Source organism: Ranitomeya imitator, chromosome 7, assembly GCF_032444005.1.
Source record: "Ranitomeya imitator isolate aRanImi1 chromosome 7, aRanImi1.pri, whole genome shotgun sequence".
In the NCBI taxonomy this organism is placed as follows: Eukaryota; Metazoa; Chordata; class Amphibia; order Anura; family Dendrobatidae; genus Ranitomeya; species Ranitomeya imitator.
This window is the reverse complement of record NC_091288.1, coordinates 10697249-10720475: the sequence shown is the minus strand read 5'-3', so window position 1 is coordinate 10720475 and position 23227 is coordinate 10697249. Positions and strand designations below refer to the sequence as shown.

The 23227-nt window shown below is 40.9% G+C and overlaps 1 protein-coding gene across 1 annotated transcript in view; it reads right to left on the bottom strand.

Moving 5' to 3' along the window:
* TMEM169 (transmembrane protein 169) overlaps window positions 1–23227 on the bottom strand; it is a 28237-nt gene extending 5010 nt beyond the window's left edge. The window contains exons 1-2 of the mRNA XM_069732680.1: window positions 23071–23227; window positions 577–953 (exon numbers count right to left, since the gene is read on the bottom strand). Of these exons, the coding sequence (XP_069588781.1) occupies window positions 577–889 (313 nt within the window). The 5' untranslated portion in view covers window positions 890–953; window positions 23071–23227. The remainder of the gene's footprint in view (window positions 1–576; window positions 954–23070) is intronic.

Here is a 23227-nt window from a genome sequence, read left to right as displayed (position 1 = left end):
AGCAGTATTATAGTAGTTATATTCTTGTACATAGGAGCAGTATTATAGTAGTTCTATTCTTGTACATAGGGGCAGTATTATAGTAGTTCTATTCTTGTACATAGGAGCAGTATTATAGTAGTTATATTCTTGTACATAGGGGCAGTATTATAGTAGTTATATTCTTGTACATAGGAGCAGTATTATAGTAGTTATATTCTTGTACATAGGAGCAGTATTATAGTAGTTATATTCTTGTACATAGGGGCAGTATTATAGTAGTTATATTCTTGTACATAGGGGGCAGTATTATAGTAGTTCTATTCTTGTACATAGGGGCAGTATTATAGTAGTTATATTCTTGTACATAGGAGCAGTATTATAGTAGTTATATTCTTGTACATAGGGGCAGTATTATAGTAGTTATATTCTTGTACATAGAGGCAGTATTATAGTAGTTATATTCTTGTACATAGGGTACACTAGCTATAGTCTGGTTTACAGTGGGTGATGTGATTATTACACGTCAGATACAATTGTTACTCTTATTAGGATTAGAATACATGTCACTTCTTCTTCTTGGTGTATATTACTTACCATCACTCAGCGGAGTCCCCAGAAATCTTGATCCTTCCTCTGTGCTTCTCTCTCCAGTTTCCTGATTTGCCGCCGTCTCGTCCTCCAGGACCTTTTCATTATCGGAGCGATACACAATTATCGATTCTGGACGAGGCTCCTTCTTTTTCTTCTTCTTCCTCTCTATACTTGCTTCTCCTGTCACGCCCTCAAAGGACACGGCAGCCGCGGCTCTCCGCAGAGTGTCCCGTAACGGACTGTTTGGGGCGCTCTTATTTGGTTTTGGGGCAGTCTCCTCTATCCCAGCATCATTGGGAATGACCTCGCCCTGCATGATGGCTGGAAGCTTCTGTAAACCCTAGTTATGTTAGTCATCCGGACCATCCACAGTGATCAACCTTAAAAAAAAAAAAAAAAAAAAAAAATCATATCAGTAAAAGCATGTAAAGACATAACACAGGGTGCAAAAATGCTGCACGTGAGCAGTACGACCCCAGAAAACAACAGTGCAGTACGATCAATGTATGTAGCAACAGTTTCTACAAAGTATCAATCACTTTAAATGTTGGAATTTATAAAACGTTTTTAACTTTTTTCCTTATTATTTGAATATAATGTAACCTCGCATGCACTTTGAACACGTCGTCCGCTACTTGGAGAACTCCTCATTCCCCTCGCTAGGCCCTGATAACAGAATAAAGCCTATACTCCCCTCCCGTGCCGGCGCCGTCCCGCAGAGTCAGCGCTCGTTCTCCAGGGGCTCCTGTGTATTTGTTGTGACACATGACGCCAGCGCCTCATCGGCGATGGCGTCACTGTCTCCACCATCAGAGAACTCAAACATGAAGATGAAGCCAGGGATCCGCTGCAGCTTGGTAGTGGACAAGCCCTTTTAATCAAATTCTTATCTTAGGATTTTCCATCTGCTCCAGTCACCTCCAGAGCTGCAATCACAGTTTTGCAGGTTCCCAGTCATCATTAAGAGTGTTGTTAGAGGGCAGCCGGCAGTATTTTAGATGCAGCTCTGGCTGTGACTGGAGAATAAGACATGAATTAAAAAAGTTGAAATCGTGGTCTGACTTTGCCTCCTAAGTTTGCTTCTAGTTTGCTTCTCTGTTTCTTTTTTTTTCCTCTTAAAGGGAACCTGTCACCCCCCCCCCCCCCCCAGGCGTTTTTAACTAAAAGAGCCACCATGTGCAGCAGTAATGCTGCATTCTGACAAGGTGGCTCTTTTAGTTCTGGGTGCTGTAACTGCCGAAATAATCAGTTTTGTAATTTGTCCTGAATACCTTTTCTTCAGTCAAGGAGGCAGGCCTTTCCCCCCTGCTGCAGACGCCTCACAGCCGTCACTCAAATCTTCTTGGCGCCGCCTCCTCATCGCTATTTTGAAATGAGCCGGCGCCTGCGCTCTTTTCTCCTGCCTTGGGCAAGCGCAGTGAGCGCTGCCAGTCTGTCCTCATATGCAGCCCAGCTGACTGCGCCTGTGCGGACGCCCTGCCTGTGAATCCCAGCCCCGCAGTGTCTTCTTATTTATTCATACTACGGGGCTGGGATTCACAGGCAGGACATCCGCACAGGCGCAGCAAGTGGCTCAGGTAGTTCAGCTCATCCAGGATGGCACATCAATGCGAGCTGTGGCAAGAAGGTTTGCTGTGTCTGTCAGCGTAGTGTCCAGTGGCTGGAGGCACTACCAGGAGACAGGCCAGTACACCAGGAGACGTGGAGGGGGTTGTAGGAGGGCAACAACCCAGCAGCAGGACCGCTACCTCAGCCTTTGGGCAAGGAGGAACAGGAGGAGCACTGCCAGAGCCCTACAAAATGACCTCCAGCAGGCCACACATGTGCATGTGTCTGCACAAAACGGTTAGAAACCGACTCCATGAGGATGGTCTGAGTGCCCGACGTCCACAGATGGGGGTTGTGCTCACAGCCCAACACCGTGCAGGACGCTTGGCATTTGCTACAGAACACCAGGATTGGCAAATTCACCACTGGTGCCCTGTGCTCTTCACAGATGAACGCAGGTTCACACTGACCACATGACAGACGTGACAGAGTCTGGAGACGCCGTGGAAGGAAGGCTTCAATTTTTTTTATTATTTATAAAATCTGCAATGGCTGATACCAGGGAACAATAAAATCTACTGAGCGATATATAACATTGATGTTTCTGATCACCTTGTTAAATATGGCTGGTAGTTTGGCTCCATACCGAACTGCGCAATTGTCCTTCTGCACAAAGACAAAATCTAACTATCCCTATAAAGATATTAACAAGAAGTGACAGTTCCCCTTTAAGGGACGACAGCCCATGGTCTGCTATGTGAGGGCTGCTATCTATAGACAATGATGAATGTGGCTTCAGGAATTACCATTAATTTCCACCACAGAAGAATGTGACCATCACAGACCAGATGTGACCCCGGCGGTGACTTCTCAGGGCAGCGGAGGAGGGAGCACTAGGGGATGCTAGGGGTCTGGTCACTGGGATGATAAGGAAGCAGAGGATGGGACAGATCCACACTGGCTATAAGGCTATGTGCACACGTTGCGGATTTGCCTGTGGAATTTGTTGTGCGGATTCTGCATCTCTTGGCAGAAAACGCAGGTCAGAATCTGTGCATTTTTTATGCGGATTTTGTGCGTTTTTACTGTGGATTCGGTGCTGGTTTCGTACGTTTTTACCCCAGCGTTTTCCTATAATGGAAGGGTGCAGAAAAGCACAAAGGATTGACATGGTCCTTTTTTAAATCCACTGCGGATTCCGCACGGAATTTTCCGCCGCACCATTAGCACAGCATTTTTATTTTCCCCATTGATTTACATTGTACTGTAATTCACTTGCGGTTCTGCAGCGTTTCTGCACGGAAAAAAGACGCTGCGGATCCGCAGGAAATCCACAACATGTGCACATAGTGCAACGAGGGTGAAGTCCTGTTAGGTCCCACAGAAAAGACATCCCAGAATTGTAGAACTTCCTTCATGAGTGTGAGGCTACATGTACAAGCCTGTGAATCTTGGACAGAACATTAAGGGTATGTGCACACGTTGCGGATTCTCTGCGGATCCGCAGAGTTTTTTGCCGTGCAGAAACGCTGCAGATCTGCAAGTGATTTACAGTACAATGTAAATCAATAGGGAAAAAAAAATGCTGTGCTAATGGTGCGGAAAATTCCACACAGAAACGCTGCGGACTAAAAGAAGTAGCATGTCAATTCTTTTGTGCGGATCTGCAGCGTTTTTGTACCCATTCCATTATAGAAATCCGCAGGGGTAAAAAAAATGCAGTAAATCCGCACAAAATCTGGAGTAAATCCGCACAAAAAACGCGTCAAATTCACATCTGCGTTTTCTGCCAAGAGATGCAGAATCCACGCAAAAAATTCCTGAGGCAAATCCGCAACGTGTGCACATAGCCGTACCCATAATGTCTGCATTATTCACATGGCCATTTCTTTTCTTTTGCATAACACAAAAAATTTTTTCTCGTGTGAAAAGACATGAACATTTGTTCACCAATGTTTGGAATCAGAGGTTCATCAGCGTTTGGTCACTGTTTCAGTTTATGATCCGTGGTCATTCACTGATGGGAAAAAAATTAAGAAAAAGGATCGAAGTTTTGCAGTTTAAGGCCTCAATCAGACACACAACAAACGTTCACCTGAACGGCCCTACTGAAGAACATTTTCCCAAGCACAGTCAGTATTTTCCACAGACAGCGCTCAGACAGAGAAGTACAGTTGTGTGAACATAGACTTACAATATTACTCGTGGACAGCACACAACAACGGACAGCGCATGGACGGCATTTAACATTGTAGAGAATAGGAGACGCCAGGTTATTTTTTATTCTAAAGTGAACTAGAAAATCTTTCATGGTAAGTGTTCGCTCACAGGAGCATGCCCACCGGAGATTGCTGATGTTTTATGGGATAGCACTCGGACCATGTTATACTATGGGGCAGTGCCGATTAGTGATTTTTTTCTTCTCCTGACAATTCAGCTGCGCAAATCGGATCACACCCAACCATTCAAGTCACTGTGTGCGTCGAAAACCCCGTACTGCACTCCAATGTCCACCGGCTCACACAATGGAGAAATCTTACTCTCCATCGTGTCCTCAGCTGTGCTGCGATTCTCTCATATAGTTCTCCCAACGTTTCACCGCAGCCACGGCGTCATCAGGGGATGGGACATAGGCTAGAAATGATCCCCTGATGACGCTGCGGTGAAACATATTGGGGGGAACTAGTGTGCTAAACTTCATGTCCTACTAGATGGTGGCTCGATTGTATGTATGTATGTAGCAGACACATAGTATATAACACCTGCCACGTAGTATATAGGAGCCATGTAGTATATAGCAGACAAATACTGTGTGGCTGCTATATACTATGTGGCTGCTATATACATACATACATATTGTAGAATACCCGATGCGTTAATACAGGCCACGCAGTAAATAACACAGCCCACGTAGTATAGCAGCCATGCAGTATATAGCAGCCACGCAGTATATAACACAGCCCACGTAGTATATAACACAACCCACGTAGTATATAGCAGCCATGCAGTATATACCACAGCCCATGTAGTATATTACACAGCCCACGTAGTATATAGCAGCCATGCAGTATATAACACAACCCACGTAATATATAGCACAGCCCACATAGTATCCAACTCTGGCCACGTAGTAAATAGCAGCCAGGCAGTATATAACACAGCCCACGTAGAATATAGCAGTGTGGGCACCATATCCCTGTTAAAGAAAATAATTAAAATAAAAAAATAGTCTTTTGGGTAATTTCGCAATGCATCTCTGGGAACGGAAGTGTTGGACGACGGAGGGTGAGAATAGCAGGGTTTTTTTTTATTATTATTTTTAACATTAGATCTTTTTACTATTAATGCTGCATAGGCAGCATCAATAGTAAAAAGTTGGGGACACATAGGGTTAATAGCAGCGTTAACGGAGTGCGTTACCCGCAGCATAACGCGGTCCGTTAACGCTGCCATTAACCCTGTGTGAGCGGTGACTGGAGGGGAGTATGGAGCTGGCGCCGGGCACTGACTGGACGGGGGTAGGAGGGACTAATTCTCGGCCGGGCTATGGCCGTCGCTGATTGGTCACGGCAGCCAGGACAGGCAGCTGGCGAGACCAATCAGCGACGCGGGATTTCCGTTACAGACAGAAAGACGGAAGTGACCCTCTGACAATTATGTCCTATTCTGCCAAGTAGGGGCTGGCACCCCAGGGTGCTACTGAATTTGCTCTAAAAGCTAACAGTGAGCAATATAATAATATAAGGATATATAGGTAGATTAGGGACATATATATTTTATGTACCTAACTCATTTTTAATGATTTAATCAAATTTAATTAAAAGTTAATTCTAAGGCTATGTGCACACAATGCGGATTTGCTGTGGATCCGCAGCGGATTTTTCCGCACAGAAACGCTGCAGATCCGCACTGTGATGTACAGTATATTATTCAATGGGATAAAAAAAAAAAAAAAGCTATGCAGATGGTGCGGAAAAATCGGTGTGGAATTGCTGCGGATTTCAAAGAAGTGCATGTCACTTCTTTTGTGCGGATCTGCAGCGCTTCTGCACCCTTCCATGTTAAAAATCCGCAGTGGCAAAAACCGCACAAAATCCGCACAAAATCCACATCAATTCCGCATAAAAACCGCGGCAAATCCGCGGCTGCGGATTCTGCCTGGAGATGCTGATTTTGTGCAGAAAATTCTGCACCTCTTTTCCTACGTGTGCACATAGCCTTAGGCTTTCTTTATTGAGTGTTTATTTGGGGTTCTCCCCAATTTGATAGTAGTCAATTTATCCCTCCAAAGCCTGTACGTCCTCAAATTTGCAATTTAAGAGATCTGCAGCTGTAGCAAGACACTTGATGCCCAGAAAAGCAGATTTCAGACTGGAAGTTGGAAACAAACGCCTAGCACTAGTAATGGCTCCATATGAGCCCCAAGCAACTGCTGCCTTTTTGGTTTGAAAATTACTTGCATAAACAGGAAAGTGTGAGCTGCACAATGAGGCAAAGTAGAAAGATTTCACCGAGGAAAAATCAATGACTGATCCTTCCTTCCTATACAATGAGCTGTAACACAGGATATTCAGAGAACATAAAGAAATATCTGCAGCGCCCGGACAATGAGTCATCCCTTTATCTGGTCAAATTCACACATGCTGATTTTTAGGGCCATGTTCACATGGGACAGATATTCTGTGGCCTTTGCATCAGGATATTCCTGGAGGAAAAAGTCCTGCATATTATTACAGTGGCAGCAAGGTTGATAAGGTTATATGAAGTCTCATGCACACTGTGGGAAAAATCTGCACATTAATTAATCTGAAGACACAAAAGAGAATAGTAAAACCAAAAACACTCAGTTTGAAAAAAATGTTGCAGTAATCCGCAAGTGCTAGTAAAAGATGTAAAAAACAGGGTATTTGGTTGATACGTTTTTTGCAAAAAATGTATACTAAGCTGCTCTACCAATCTTCACGGTATACCCTTATCAGAGCAGTCCTAACTAATGTATGCAATCCCTATCTGATGTATTTAAAAACCTGATCATCTGTATATAACCTGTGTGAACAGGGTTCAGAGAGGAAAAAATCCATGTGTGCATACAGGGTAGAACAGCTTTTGTGCAGATAGCCCAAGAGGAGTGGTGGAACTCCCCAGTCTTGTAGACACAAGAGAACAATTATGGAAACAGAAACACATGGGCTACTTGCACAGTGAACAAGTCTGTATGATCATGTTCACACACCACCAAGAAACCTGAAGACACAAAAGAGAATAGTAAAACCAAAAACACTCAGTTTGAAAAAAATGTTGCAGTAATCCGCAAGTGCTAGTAAAAGATGTAAAAAACAGGGTATTTGGTTGATACGTTTTTTGCAAAAAATGTATACTAAGCTGCTCTACCAATCTTCACGGTATACCCTTATCAGAGCAGTCCTAACTAATGTATGCAATCCCTATCTGATGTATTTAAAAACCTGATCATCTGTATATAACCTGTGTGAACAGGGTTCAGAGAGGAAAAAATCCATGTGTGCATACAGGGTAGAACAGCTTTTGTGCAGATAGCCCAAGAGGAGTGGTGGAACTCCCCAGTCTTGTAGACACAAGAGAACAATTATGGAAACAGAAACACATGGGCTACTTGCACAGTGAACAAGTCTGTATGATCATGTTCACACACCACCAAGAAACCTGAAGACACAAAAGAGAATAGTAAAACCAAAAACACTCAGTTTGAAAAAAATGTTGCAGTAATCCGCAAGTGCTAGTAAAAGATGTAAAAAACAGGGTATTTGGTTGATACGTTTTTTGCAAAAAATGTATACTAAGCTGCTCTACCAATCTTCACGGTATACCCTTATCAGAGCAGTCCTAACTAATGTATGCAATCCCTATCTGATGTATTTAAAAACCTGATCATCTGTATATAACCTGTGTGAACAGGGTTCAGAGAGGAAAAAATCCATGTGTGCATACAGGGTAGAACAGCTTTTGTGCAGATAGCCCAAGAGGAGTGGTGGAACTCCCCAGTCTTGTAGACACAAGAGAACAATTATGGAAACAGAAACACATGGGCTACTTGCACAGTGAACAAGTCTGTATGATCATGTTCACACACCACCAAGAAACCTGAAGACACAAAAGAGAATAGTAAAACCAAAAACACTCAGTTTGAAAAAAATGTTGCAGTAATCCGCAAGTGCTAGTAAAAGATGTAAAAAACAGGGTATTTGGTTGATACGTTTTTTGCAAAAAATGTATACTAAGCTGCTCTACCAATCTTCACGGTATACCCTTATCAGAGCAGTCCTAACTAATGTATGCAATCCCTATCTGATGTATTTAAAAACCTGATCATCTGTATATAACCTGTGTGAACAGGGTTCAGAGAGGAAAAAATCCATGTGTGCATACAGGGTAGAACAGCTTTTGTGCAGATAGCCCAAGAGGAGTGGTGGAACTCCCCAGTCTTGTAGACACAAGAGAACAATTATGGAAACAGAAACACATGGGCTACTTGCACAGTGAACAAGTCTGTATGATCATGTTCACACACCACCAAGAAACCTGAAGACACAAAAGAGAATAGTAAAACCAAAAACACTCAGTTTGAAAAAAATGTTGCAGTAATCCGCAAGTGCTAGTAAAAGATGTAAAAAACAGGGTATTTGGTTGATACGTTTTTTGCAAAAAATGTATACTAAGCTGCTCTACCAATCTTCACGGTATACCCTTATCAGAGCAGTCCTAACTAATGTATGCAATCCCTATCTGATGTATTTAAAAACCTGATCATCTGTATATAACCTGTGTGAACAGGGTTCAGAGAGGAAAAAATCCATGTGTGCATACAGGGTAGAACAGCTTTTGTGCAGATAGCCCAAGAGGAGTGGTGGAACTCCCCAGTCTTGTAGACACAAGAGAACAATTATGGAAACAGAAACACATGGGCTACTTGCACAGTGAACAAGTCTGTATGATCATGTTCACACACCACCAAGAAACCTGAAGACACAAAAGAGAATAGTAAAACCAAAAACACTCAGTTTGAAAAAAATGTTGCAGTAATCCGCAAGTGCTAGTAAAAGATGTAAAAAACAGGGTATTTGGTTGATACGTTTTTTGCAAAAAATGTATACTAAGCTGCTCTACCAATCTTCACGGTATACCCTTATCAGAGCAGTCCTAACTAATGTATGCAATCCCTATCTGATGTATTTAAAAACCTGATCATCTGTATATAACCTGTGTGAACAGGGTTCAGAGAGGAAAAAATCCATGTGTGCATACAGGGTAGAACAGCTTTTGTGCAGATAGCCCAAGAGGAGTGGTGGAACTCCCCAGTCTTGTAGACACAAGAGAACAATTATGGAAACAGAAACACATGGGCTACTTGCACAGTGAACAAGTCTGTATGATCATGTTCACACACCACCAAGAAACCTGAAGACACAAAAGAGAATAGTAAAACCAAAAACACTCAGTTTGAAAAAAATGTTGCAGTAATCCGCAAGTGCTAGTAAAAGATGTAAAAAACAGGGTATTTGGTTGATACGTTTTTTGCAAAAAATGTATACTAAGCTGCTCTACCAATCTTCACGGTATACCCTTATCAGAGCAGTCCTAACTAATGTATGCAATCCCTATCTGATGTATTTAAAAACCTGATCATCTGTATATAACCTGTGTGAACAGGGTTCAGAGAGGAAAAAATCCATGTGTGCATACAGGGTAGAACAGCTTTTGTGCAGATAGCCCAAGAGGAGTGGTGGAACTCCCCAGTCTTGTAGACACAAGAGAACAATTATGGAAACAGAAACACATGGGCTACTTGCACAGTGAACAAGTCTGTATGATCATGTTCACACACCACCAAGAAACCTGAAGACACAAAAGAGAATAGTAAAACCAAAAACACTCAGTTTGAAAAAAATGTTGCAGTAATCCGCAAGTGCTAGTAAAAGATGTAAAAAACAGGGTATTTGGTTGATACGTTTTTTGCAAAAAATGTATACTAAGCTGCTCTACCAATCTTCACGGTATACCCTTATCAGAGCAGTCCTAACTAATGTATGCAATCCCTATCTGATGTATTTAAAAACCTGATCATCTGTATATAACCTGTGTGAACAGGGTTCAGAGAGGAAAAAATCCATGTGTGCATACAGGGTAGAACAGCTTTTGTGCAGATAGCCCAAGAGGAGTGGTGGAACTCCCCAGTCTTGTAGACACAAGAGAACAATTATGGAAACAGAAACACATGGGCTACTTGCACAGTGAACAAGTCTGTATGATCATGTTCACACACCACCAAGAAACCTGAAGACACAAAAGAGAATAGTAAAACCAAAAACACTCAGTTTGAAAAAAATGTTGCAGTAATCCGCAAGTGCTAGTAAAAGATGTAAAAAACAGGGTATTTGGTTGATACGTTTTTTGCAAAAAATGTATACTAAGCTGCTCTACCAATCTTCACGGTATACCCTTATCAGAGCAGTCCTAACTAATGTATGCAATCCCTATCTGATGTATTTAAAAACCTGATCATCTGTATATAACCTGTGTGAACAGGGTTCAGAGAGGAAAAAATCCATGTGTGCATACAGGGTAGAACAGCTTTTGTGCAGATAGCCCAAGAGGAGTGGTGGAACTCCCCAGTCTTGTAGACACAAGAGAACAATTATGGAAACAGAAACACATGGGCTACTTGCACAGTGAACAAGTCTGTATGATCATGTTCACACACCACCAAGAAACCTGAAGACACAAAAGAGAATAGTAAAACCAAAAACACTCAGTTTGAAAAAAATGTTGCAGTAATCCGCAAGTGCTAGTAAAAGATGTAAAAAACAGGGTATTTGGTTGATACGTTTTTTGCAAAAAATGTATACTAAGCTGCTCTACCAATCTTCACGGTATACCCTTATCAGAGCAGTCCTAACTAATGTATGCAATCCCTATCTGATGTATTTAAAAACCTGATCATCTGTATATAACCTGTGTGAACAGGGTTCAGAGAGGAAAAAATCCATGTGTGCATACAGGGTAGAACAGCTTTTGTGCAGATAGCCCAAGAGGAGTGGTGGAACTCCCCAGTCTTGTAGACACAAGAGAACAATTATGGAAACAGAAACACATGGGCTACTTGCACAGTGAACAAGTCTGTATGATCATGTTCACACACCACCAAGAAACCTGAAGACACAAAAGAGAATAGTAAAACCAAAAACACTCAGTTTGAAAAAAATGTTGCAGTAATCCGCAAGTGCTAGTAAAAGATGTAAAAAACAGGGTATTTGGTTGATACGTTTTTTGCAAAAAATGTATACTAAGCTGCTCTACCAATCTTCACGGTATACCCTTATCAGAGCAGTCCTAACTAATGTATGCAATCCCTATCTGATGTATTTAAAAACCTGATCATCTGTATATAACCTGTGTGAACAGGGTTCAGAGAGGAAAAAATCCATGTGTGCATACAGGGTAGAACAGCTTTTGTGCAGATAGCCCAAGAGGAGTGGTGGAACTCCCCAGTCTTGTAGACACAAGAGAACAATTATGGAAACAGAAACACATGGGCTACTTGCACAGTGAACAAGTCTGTATGATCATGTTCACACACCACCAAGAAACCTGAAGACACAAAAGAGAATAGTAAAACCAAAAACACTCAGTTTGAAAAAAATGTTGCAGTAATCCGCAAGTGCTAGTAAAAGATGTAAAAAACAGGGTATTTGGTTGATACGTTTTTTGCAAAAAATGTATACTAAGCTGCTCTACCAATCTTCACGGTATACCCTTATCAGAGCAGTCCTAACTAATGTATGCAATCCCTATCTGATGTATTTAAAAACCTGATCATCTGTATATAACCTGTGTGAACAGGGTTCAGAGAGGAAAAAATCCATGTGTGCATACAGGGTAGAACAGCTTTTGTGCAGATAGCCCAAGAGGAGTGGTGGAACTCCCCAGTCTTGTAGACACAAGAGAACAATTATGGAAACAGAAACACATGGGCTACTTGCACAGTGAACAAGTCTGTATGATCATGTTCACACACCACCAAGAAACCTTGCGGATTACTGCAACATTTTTTTCAAACTGAGTGTTTTGTTCACTGTGCAAGTAGCCCATGTGTTTCTGTTTCCATAATTGTTCTCTTGTGTCTACAAGACTGGGGAGTTCCACCACTCCTCTTGGGCTATCTGCACAAAAGCTGTTCTACCCTGTATGCACACATGGATTTTTTCCTCTCTGAACCCTGTTCACACAGGTTATATACAGATGATCAGGTTTTTAAATACATCAGATAGGGATTGCATACATTAGTTAGGACTGCTCTGATAAGGGTATACCGTGAAGATTGGTAGAGCAGCTTAGTATACATTTTTTGCAAAAAACGTATCAACCAAATACCCTGTTTTTTACATCTTTTACTAGCACTTGCGGATTACTGCAACATTTTTTTCAAACTGAGTGTTTTTGGTTTTACTATTCTCTTTTGTGTCTTCAGGTTTCTTGGTGGTGTGTGAACATGATCATACAGACTTGTTCACTGTGCAAGTAGCCCATGTGTTTCTGTTTCCATAATTGTTCTCTTGTGTCTACAAGACTGGGGAGTTCCACCACTCCTCTTGGGCTATCTGCACAAAAGCTGTTCTACCCTGTATGCACACATGGATTTTTTCCTCTCTGAACCCTGTTCACACAGGTTATATACAGATGATCAGGTTTTTAAATACATCAGATAGGGATTGCATACATTAGTTAGGACTGCTCTGATAAGGGTATACCGTGAAGATTGGTAGAGCAGCTTAGTATACATTTTTTGCAAAAAACGTATCAACCAAATACCCTGTTTTTTACATCTTTTACTAGCACTTGCGGATTACTGCAACATTTTTTTCAAACTGAGTGTTTTTGGTTTTACTATTCTCTTTTGTGTCTTCAGGTTTCTTGGTGGTGTGTGAACATGATCATACAGACTTGTTCACTGTGCAAGTAGCCCATGTGTTTCTGTTTCCATAATTGTTCTCTTGTGTCTACAAGACTGGGGAGTTCCACCACTCCTCTTGGGCTATCTGCACAAAAGCTGTTCTACCCTGTATGCACACATGGATTTTTTCCTCTCTGAACCCTGTTCACACAGGTTATATACAGATGATCAGGTTTTTAAATACATCAGATAGGGATTGCATACATTAGTTAGGACTGCTCTGATAAGGGTATACCGTGAAGATTGGTAGAGCAGCTTAGTATACATTTTTTGCAAAAAACGTATCAACCAAATACCCTGTTTTTTACATCTTTTACTAGCACTTGCGGATTACTGCAACATTTTTTTCAAACTGAGTGTTTTTGGTTTTACTATTCTCTTTTGTGTCTTCAGGTTTCTTGGTGGTGTGTGAACATGATCATACAGACTTGTTCACTGTGCAAGTAGCCCATGTGTTTCTGTTTCCATAATTGTTCTCTTGTGTCTACAAGACTGGGGAGTTCCACCACTCCTCTTGGGCTATCTGCACAAAAGCTGTTCTACCCTGTATGCACACATGGATTTTTTCCTCTCTGAACCCTGTTCACACAGGTTATATACAGATGATCAGGTTTTTAAATACATCAGATAGGGATTGCATACATTAGTTAGGACTGCTCTGATAAGGGTATACCGTGAAGATTGGTAGAGCAGCTTAGTATACATTTTTTGCAAAAAACGTATCAACCAAATACCCTGTTTTTTACATCTTTTACTAGCACTTGCGGATTACTGCAACATTTTTTTCAAACTGAGTGTTTTTGGTTTTACTATTCTCTTTTGTGTCTTCAGGTTTCTTGGTGGTGTGTGAACATGATCATACAGACTTGTTCACTGTGCAAGTAGCCCATGTGTTTCTGTTTCCATAATTGTTCTCTTGTGTCTACAAGACTGGGGAGTTCCACCACTCCTCTTGGGCTATCTGCACAAAAGCTGTTCTACCCTGTATGCACACATGGATTTTTTCCTCTCTGAACCCTGTTCACACAGGTTATATACAGATGATCAGGTTTTTAAATACATCAGATAGGGATTGCATACATTAGTTAGGACTGCTCTGATAAGGGTATACCGTGAAGATTGGTAGAGCAGCTTAGTATACATTTTTTGCAAAAAACGTATCAACCAAATACCCTGTTTTTTACATCTTTTACTAGCACTTGCGGATTACTGCAACATTTTTTTCAAACTGAGTGTTTTTGGTTTTACTATTCTCTTTTGTGTCTTCAGGTTTCTTGGTGGTGTGTGAACATGATCATACAGACTTGTTCACTGTGCAAGTAGCCCATGTGTTTCTGTTTCCATAATTGTTCTCTTGTGTCTACAAGACTGGGGAGTTCCACCACTCCTCTTGGGCTATCTGCACAAAAGCTGTTCTACCCTGTATGCACACATGGATTTTTTCCTCTCTGAACCCTGTTCACACAGGTTATATACAGATGATCAGGTTTTTAAATACATCAGATAGGGATTGCATACATTAGTTAGGACTGCTCTGATAAGGGTATACCGTGAAGATTGGTAGAGCAGCTTAGTATACATTTTTTGCAAAAAACGTATCAACCAAATACCCTGTTTTTTACATCTTTTACTAGCACTTGCGGATTACTGCAACATTTTTTTCAAACTGAGTGTTTTTGGTTTTACTATTCTCTTTTGTGTCTTCAGGTTTCTTGGTGGTGTGTGAACATGATCATACAGACTTGTTCACTGTGCAAGTAGCCCATGTGTTTCTGTTTCCATAATTGTTCTCTTGTGTCTACAAGACTGGGGAGTTCCACCACTCCTCTTGGGCTATCTGCACAAAAGCTGTTCTACCCTGTATGCACACATGGATTTTTTCCTCTCTGAACCCTGTTCACACAGGTTATATACAGATGATCAGGTTTTTAAATACATCAGATAGGGATTGCATACATTAGTTAGGACTGCTCTGATAAGGGTATACCGTGAAGATTGGTAGAGCAGCTTAGTATACATTTTTTGCAAAAAACGTATCAACCAAATACCCTGTTTTTTACATCTTTTACTAGCACTTGCGGATTACTGCAACATTTTTTTCAAACTGAGTGTTTTTGGTTTTACTATTCTCTTTTGTGTCTTCAGGTTTCTTGGTGGTGTGTGAACATGATCATACAGACTTGTTCACTGTGCAAGTAGCCCATGTGTTTCTGTTTCCATAATTGTTCTCTTGTGTCTACAAGACTGGGGAGTTCCACCACTCCTCTTGGGCTATCTGCACAAAAGCTGTTCTACCCTGTATGCACACATGGATTTTTTCCTCTCTGAACCCTGTTCACACAGGTTATATACAGATGATCAGGTTTTTAAATACATCAGATAGGGATTGCATACATTAGTTAGGACTGCTCTGATAAGGGTATACCGTGAAGATTGGTAGAGCAGCTTAGTATACATTTTTTGCAAAAAACGTATCAACCAAATACCCTGTTTTTTACATCTTTTACTAGCACTTGCGGATTACTGCAACATTTTTTTCAAACTGAGTGTTTTTGGTTTTACTATTCTCTTTTGTGTCTTCAGGTTTCTTGGTGGTGTGTGAACATGATCATACAGACTTGTTCACTGTGCAAGTAGCCCATGTGTTTCTGTTTCCATAATTGTTCTCTTGTGTCTACAAGACTGGGGAGTTCCACCACTCCTCTTGGGCTATCTGCACAAAAGCTGTTCTACCCTGTATGCACACATGGATTTTTTCCTCTCTGAACCCTGTTCACACAGGTTATATACAGATGATCAGGTTTTTAAATACATCAGATAGGGATTGCATACATTAGTTAGGACTGCTCTGATAAGGGTATACCGTGAAGATTGGTAGAGCAGCTTAGTATACATTTTTTGCAAAAAACGTATCAACCAAATACCCTGTTTTTTACATCTTTTACTAGCACTTGCGGATTACTGCAACATTTTTTTCAAACTGAGTGTTTTTGGTTTTACTATTCTCTTTTGTGTCTTCAGGTTTCTTGGTGGTGTGTGAACATGATCATACAGACTTGTTCACTGTGCAAGTAGCCCATGTGTTTCTGTTTCCATAATTGTTCTCTTGTGTCTACAAGACTGGGGAGTTCCACCACTCCTCTTGGGCTATCTGCACAAAAGCTGTTCTACCCTGTATGCACACATGGATTTTTTCCTCTCTGAACCCTGTTCACACAGGTTATATACAGATGATCAGGTTTTTAAATACATCAGATAGGGATTGCATACATTAGTTAGGACTGCTCTGATAAGGGTATACCGTGAAGATTGGTAGAGCAGCTTAGTATACATTTTTTGCAAAAAACGTATCAACCAAATACCCTGTTTTTTACATCTTTTACTAGCACTTGCGGATTACTGCAACATTTTTTTCAAACTGAGTGTTTTTGGTTTTACTATTCTCTTTTGTGTCTTCAGGTTTCTTGGTGGTGTGTGAACATGATCATACAGACTTGTTCACTGTGCAAGTAGCCCATGTGTTTCTGTTTCCATAATTGTTCTCTTGTGTCTACAAGACTGGGGAGTTCCACCACTCCTCTTGGGCTATCTGCACAAAAGCTGTTCTACCCTGTATGCACACATGGATTTTTTCCTCTCTGAACCCTGTTCACACAGGTTATATACAGATGATCAGGTTTTTAAATACATCAGATAGGGATTGCATACATTAGTTAGGACTGCTCTGATAAGGGTATACCGTGAAGATTGGTAGAGCAGCTTAGTATACATTTTTTGCAAAAAACGTATCAACCAAATACCCTGTTTTTTACATCTTTTACTAGCACTTGCGGATTACTGCAACATTTTTTTCAAACTGAGTGTTTTTGGTTTTACTATTCTCTTTTGTGTCTTCAGGTTTCTTGGTGGTGTGTGAACATGATCATACAGACTTGTTCACTGTGCAAGTAGCCCATGTGTTTCTGTTTCCATAATTGTTCTCTTGTGTCTACAAGACTGGGGAGTTCCACCACTCCTCTTGGGCTATCTGCACAAAAGCTGTTCTACCCTGTATGCACACATGGATTTTTTCCTCTCTGAACCCTGTTCACACAGGTTATATACAGATGATCAGGTTTTTAAATACATCAGATAGGGATTGCATACATTAGTTAGGACTGCTCTGATAAGGGTATACCGTGAAGATTGGTAGAGCAGCTTAGTATACATTTTTTGCAAAAAACGTATCAACCAAATACCCTGTTTTTTACATCTTTTACTAGCACTTGCGGATTACTGCAACATTTTTTTCAAACTGAGTGTTTTTGGTTTTACTATTCTCTTTTGTGTCTTCAGGTTTCTTGGTGGTGTGTGAACATGATCATACAGACTTGTTCACTGTGCAAGTAGCCCATGTGTTTCTGTTTCCATAATTGTTCTCTTGTGTCTACAAGACTGGGGAGTTCCACCACTCCTCTTGGGCTATCTGCACAAAAGCTGTTCTACCCTGTATGCACACATGGATTTTTTCCTCTCTGAACCCTGTTCACACAGGTTATATACAGATGATCAGGTTTTTAAATACATCAGATAGGGATTGCATACATTAGTTAGGACTGCTCTGATAAGGGTATACCGTGAAGATTGGTAGAGCAGCTTAGTATACATTTTTTGCAAAAAACGTATCAACCAAATACCCTGTTTTTTACATCTTTTACTAGCACTTGCGGATTACTGCAACATTTTTTTCAAACTGAGTGTTTTTGGTTTTACTATTCTCTTTTGTGTCTTCAGGTTTCTTGGTGGTGTGTGAACATGATCATACAGACTTGTTCACTGTGCAAGTAGCCCATGTGTTTCTGTTTCCATAATTGTTCTCTTGTGTCTACAAGACTGGGGAGTTCCACCACTCCTCTTGGGCTATCTGCACAAAAGCTGTTCTACCCTGTATGCACACATGGATTTTTTCCTCTCTGAACCCTGTTCACACAGGTTATATACAGATGATCAGGTTTTTAAATACATCAGATAGGGATTGCATACATTAGTTAGGACTGCTCTGATAAGGGTATACCGTGAAGATTGGTAGAGCAGCTTAGTATACATTTTTTGCAAAAAACGTATCAACCAAATACCCTGTTTTTTACATCTTTTACTAGCACTTGCGGATTACTGCAACATTTTTTTCAAACTGAGTGTTTTTGGTTTTACTATTCTCTTTTGTGTCTTCAGGTTTCTTGGTGGTGTGTGAACATGATCATACAGACTTGTTCACTGTGCAAGTAGCCCATGTGTTTCTGTTTCCATAATTGTTCTCTTGTGTCTACAAGACTGGGGAGTTCCACCACTCCTCTTGGGCTATCTGCACAAAAGCTGTTCTACCCTGTATGCACACATGGATTTTTTCCTCTCTGAACCCTGTTCACACAGGTTATATACAGATGATCAGGTTTTTAAATACATCAGATAGGGATTGCATACATTAGTTAGGACTGCTCTGATAAGGGTATACCGTGAAGATTGGTAGAGCAGCTTAGTATACATTTTTTGCAAAAAACGTATCAACCAAATACCCTGTTTTTTACATCTTTTACTAGCACTTGCGGATTACTGCAACATTTTTTTCAAACTGAGTGTTTTTGGTTTTACTATTCTCTTTTGTGTCTTCAGGTTTCTTGGTGGTGTGTGAACATGATCATACAGACTTGTTCACTGTGCAAGTAGCCCATGTGTTTCTGTTTCCATAATTGTTCTCTTGTGTCTACAAGACTGGGGAGTTCCACCACTCCTCTTGGGCTATCTGCACAAAAGCTGTTCTACCCTGTATGCACACATGGATTTTTTCCTCTCTGAACCCTGTTCACACAGGTTATATACAGATGATCAGGTTTTTAAATACATCAGATAGGGATTGCATACATTAGTTAGGACTGCTCTGATAAGGGTATACCGTGAAGATTGGTAGAGCAGCTTAGTATACATTTTTTGCAAAAAACGTATCAACCAAATACCCTGTTTTTTACATCTTTTACTAGCACTTGCGGATTACTGCAACATTTTTTTCAAACTGAGTGTTTTTGGTTTTACTATTCTCTTTTGTGTCTTCAGGTTTCTTGGTGGTGTGTGAACATGATCATACAGACTTGTTCACTGTGCAAGTAGCCCATGTGTTTCTGTTTCCATAATTGTTCTCTTGTGTCTACAAGACTGGGGAGTTCCACCACTCCTCTTGGGCTATCTGCACAAAAGCTGTTCTACCCTGTATGCACACATGGATTTTTTCCTCTCTGAACCCTGTTCACACAGGTTATATACAGATGATCAGGTTTTTAAATACATCAGATAGGGATTGCATACATTAGTTAGGACTGCTCTGATAAGGGTATACCGTGAAGATTGGTAGAGCAGCTTAGTATACATTTTTTGCAAAAAACGTATCAACCAAATACCCTGTTTTTTACATCTTTTACTAGCACTTGCGGATTACTGCAACATTTTTTTCAAACTGAGTGTTTTTGGTTTTACTATTCTCTTTTGTGTCTTCAGGTTTCTTGGTGGTGTGTGAACATGATCATACAGACTTGTTCACTGTGCAAGTAGCCCATGTGTTTCTGTTTCCATAATTGTTCTCTTGTGTCTACAAGACTGGGGAGTTCCACCACTCCTCTTGGGCTATCTGCACAAAAGCTGTTCTACCCTGTATGCACACATGGATTTTTTCCTCTCTGAACCCTGTTCACACAGGTTATATACAGATGATCAGGTTTTTAAATACATCAGATAGGGATTGCATACATTAGTTAGGACTGCTCTGATAAGGGTATACCGTGAAGATTGGTAGAGCAGCTTAGTATACATTTTTTGCAAAAAACGTATCAACCAAATACCCTGTTTTTTACATCTTTTACTAGCACTTGCGGATTACTGCAACATTTTTTTCAAACTGAGTGTTTTTGGTTTTACTATTCTCTTTTGTGTCTTCAGGTTTCTTGGTGGTGTGTGAACATGATCATACAGACTTGTTCACTGTGCAAGTAGCCCATGTGTTTCTGTTTCCATAATTGTTCTCTTGTGTCTACAAGACTGGGGAGTTCCACCACTCCTCTTGGGCTATCTGCACAAAAGCTGTTCTACCCTGTATGCACACATGGATTTTTTCCTCTCTGAACCCTGTTCACACAGGTTATATACAGATGATCAGGTTTTTAAATACATCAGATAGGGATTGCATACATTAGTTAGGACTGCTCTGATAAGGGTATACCGTGAAGATTGGTAGAGCAGCTTAGTATACATTTTTTGCAAAAAACGTATCAACCAAATACCCTGTTTTTTACATCTTTTACTAGCACTTGCGGATTACTGCAACATTTTTTTCAAACTGAGTGTTTTTGGTTTTACTATTCTCTTTTGTGTCTTCAGGTTTCTTGGTGGTGTGTGAACATGATCATACAGACTTGTTCACTGTGCAAGTAGCCCATGTGTTTCTGTTTCCATAATTGTTCTCTTGTGTCTACAAGACTGGGGAGTTCCACCACTCCTCTTGGGCTATCTGCACAAAAGCTGTTCTACCCTGTATGCACACATGGATTTTTTCCTCTCTGAACCCTGTTCACACAGGTTATATACAGATGATCAGGTTTTTAAATACATCAGATAGGGATTGCATACATTAGTTAGGACTGCTCTGATAAGGGTATACCGTGAAGATTGGTAGAGCAGCTTAGTATACATTTTTTGCAAAAAACGTATCAACCAAATACCCTGTTTTTTACATCTTTTACTAGCACTTGCGGATTACTGCAACATTTTTTTCAAACTGAGTGTTTTTGGTTTTACTATTCTCTTTTGTGTCTTCAGGTTTCTTGGTGGTGTGTGAACATGATCATACAGACTTGTTCACTGTGCAAGTAGCCCATGTGTTTCTGTTTACATTAATTAATCTGCAGTATATAAATTCATGCAGAGAAATTTCACTGCAGATTTTGCACTCTGCAATGGGCCAAAACTGCAGCATTTTCAGCAAAATTTTTTTTTTTTTTTTTACATGGTTGGTTGTTGTTTTCCATGTCCAGTTTTCTGCACGGTATCATTCCTGTGTGGGGAAACCTTTAGGGTATGTGCACATGTTGCAGATTTGGCTGCTGATTCTCAGCAGTTTTCCATGAGGTTTGCAGCACCATGTAAACCTATGGAAAACAAAATCCGCATCTTTGTGCAGGTTCCGCAGCGTTTTACACCTGCTCCTCAATAGGGATCCACAGGTGTAAAAACGCAGGTGAAATCCGCACAAAAACCACAGGTGCAGGGCGTTTTACCTGCGGATTTTTCAAAATCCGCACACGAATCTGCAACGTGTGCACATAGCCTTAGTGCTGGCTTTGAGGCAAATGCAATATAATGGAATCAAATGGCCTTTGGAAGAAAAAAAAAAGTAACTTATGATGTAGATTTTCAAATGAGAAACATATCAAGTGCATCATGAATTTACAAGGCAAATGATCAAAGCTAAGCAAATGTGTTACACATATGGATTTAGCTGCAAATTATGGACTTTCATGAGTTTCATGCGGCTGCATCCTATGGAGATCGATAAAAATTCCAAAAATAGAAGAATTCTCTGTAAATATAAAAGTCCTTGAGTTGCCCTCTTCTGTCACATTGAAAATTCTGCTAGGAAACATTTGAGTCGGTTGGTTGGGGTCCATACATGCATAACATCCCTGCATTGTCCCCCTGCTTTGCATCGCCACTCAGGCCAGCAATCCAGGATCCTATGTAGCTGTAGGACAACTGACTGGAGCGGTTCCGGTGGCCATACGATGAGTTTTATGGTACCTGCTTTGTGGTTTTTACCATTTTTGCAGTACAATGAACACTCCTTCATGGAGCTAAAGTCATGAGTGGCAGGTCTGATGCAGACATTGGTGCGTCTGTCTCATTCATCACACTGGGACTTGCAGAAATCCATGCACCTGCTGCACCACATTCACATGTAGGGAAGAGCTGAAATTACAGCCTCCAATCTGAGCCATGTGATCATCCTCAATCTAAAGTGCAGCGTTCATTTTATGAATGATACTTGGGGATTACACTGATGAAACAATGGAAAACCAGTCTACAGATGGGATAATTACATTGTAAGGCTCATTATCACTTTAATATTTGGCTGGGAATTAAAGGCAATGCACAAATTATTTCATACAATTTTTGCAGAGTCTTCCTACTGACCAAATATCAAACACGCTTTCCTATACAGAATAAAATATTGGAGCCATGATCTCTTAATAGGGGAAATTTGGTGTATGTGGCCTAAAGGTGGGGGGGATGGGGAGCGCGACTGTAGGGCCATATATAATAATAGATAGGAAATTCCCTCACTGGGAGGCAGAACGAAGACCTCAGCGGAAAACAGACGACTCCCTATTCTATTCACTGCAATTCTGGTGATTATTTCGGGAGTAATGAGATATATAAAGGGGTCACTGTAAGAGCTACATGAAGCAAAGATCGCTATAATAAACACTATTCAGATTTAAATCCAGTGTGATACATTGTATCATCCACATTACCAGCCCCATCACGTGATCTGTGGGGCACTGGCTGCACTGATACATTGTATCCACATTGTGCTGTTCTATAAACATTGTATCAGTGGAACAGAAATATTTACTGTGCTCCCTCCTCCCCTCAGCCTGTAATGGCACAGCGCACTATATTATAATAATAATAATCTATTCATATAGCGCAAACATATTCCGCAGCGCTTTACATATGCGCCTATTAACCTCTTCCTCCCACAGATACACACTCCAGTAATTTAATTATAAATCCCTCAGCAATTAATGAGGCGGACATTTAATTAGCTGCTTACAAAAGCTTCCTATTCCTCATCCTCCTAATGGAAGCAATAGTCAGTGCAGTGATCTGCAGCAAAGCTGCTGGACAGGAGACTGTGAGGAAGGAATACATGTGCTGCTCACCTGGTACCAAGCCAAGGGGGTCTTTTCTGCTATCCCCTGGGTGATGGAGACCCCCATATGTGAGGTAGATCAGGATATAGCAGTGTCCATCCCAGGACTGCTCCTCCCTGCACAAAGACCAGAGTGTAGCCCCTCTACAGACATAGCCCCGCCCACC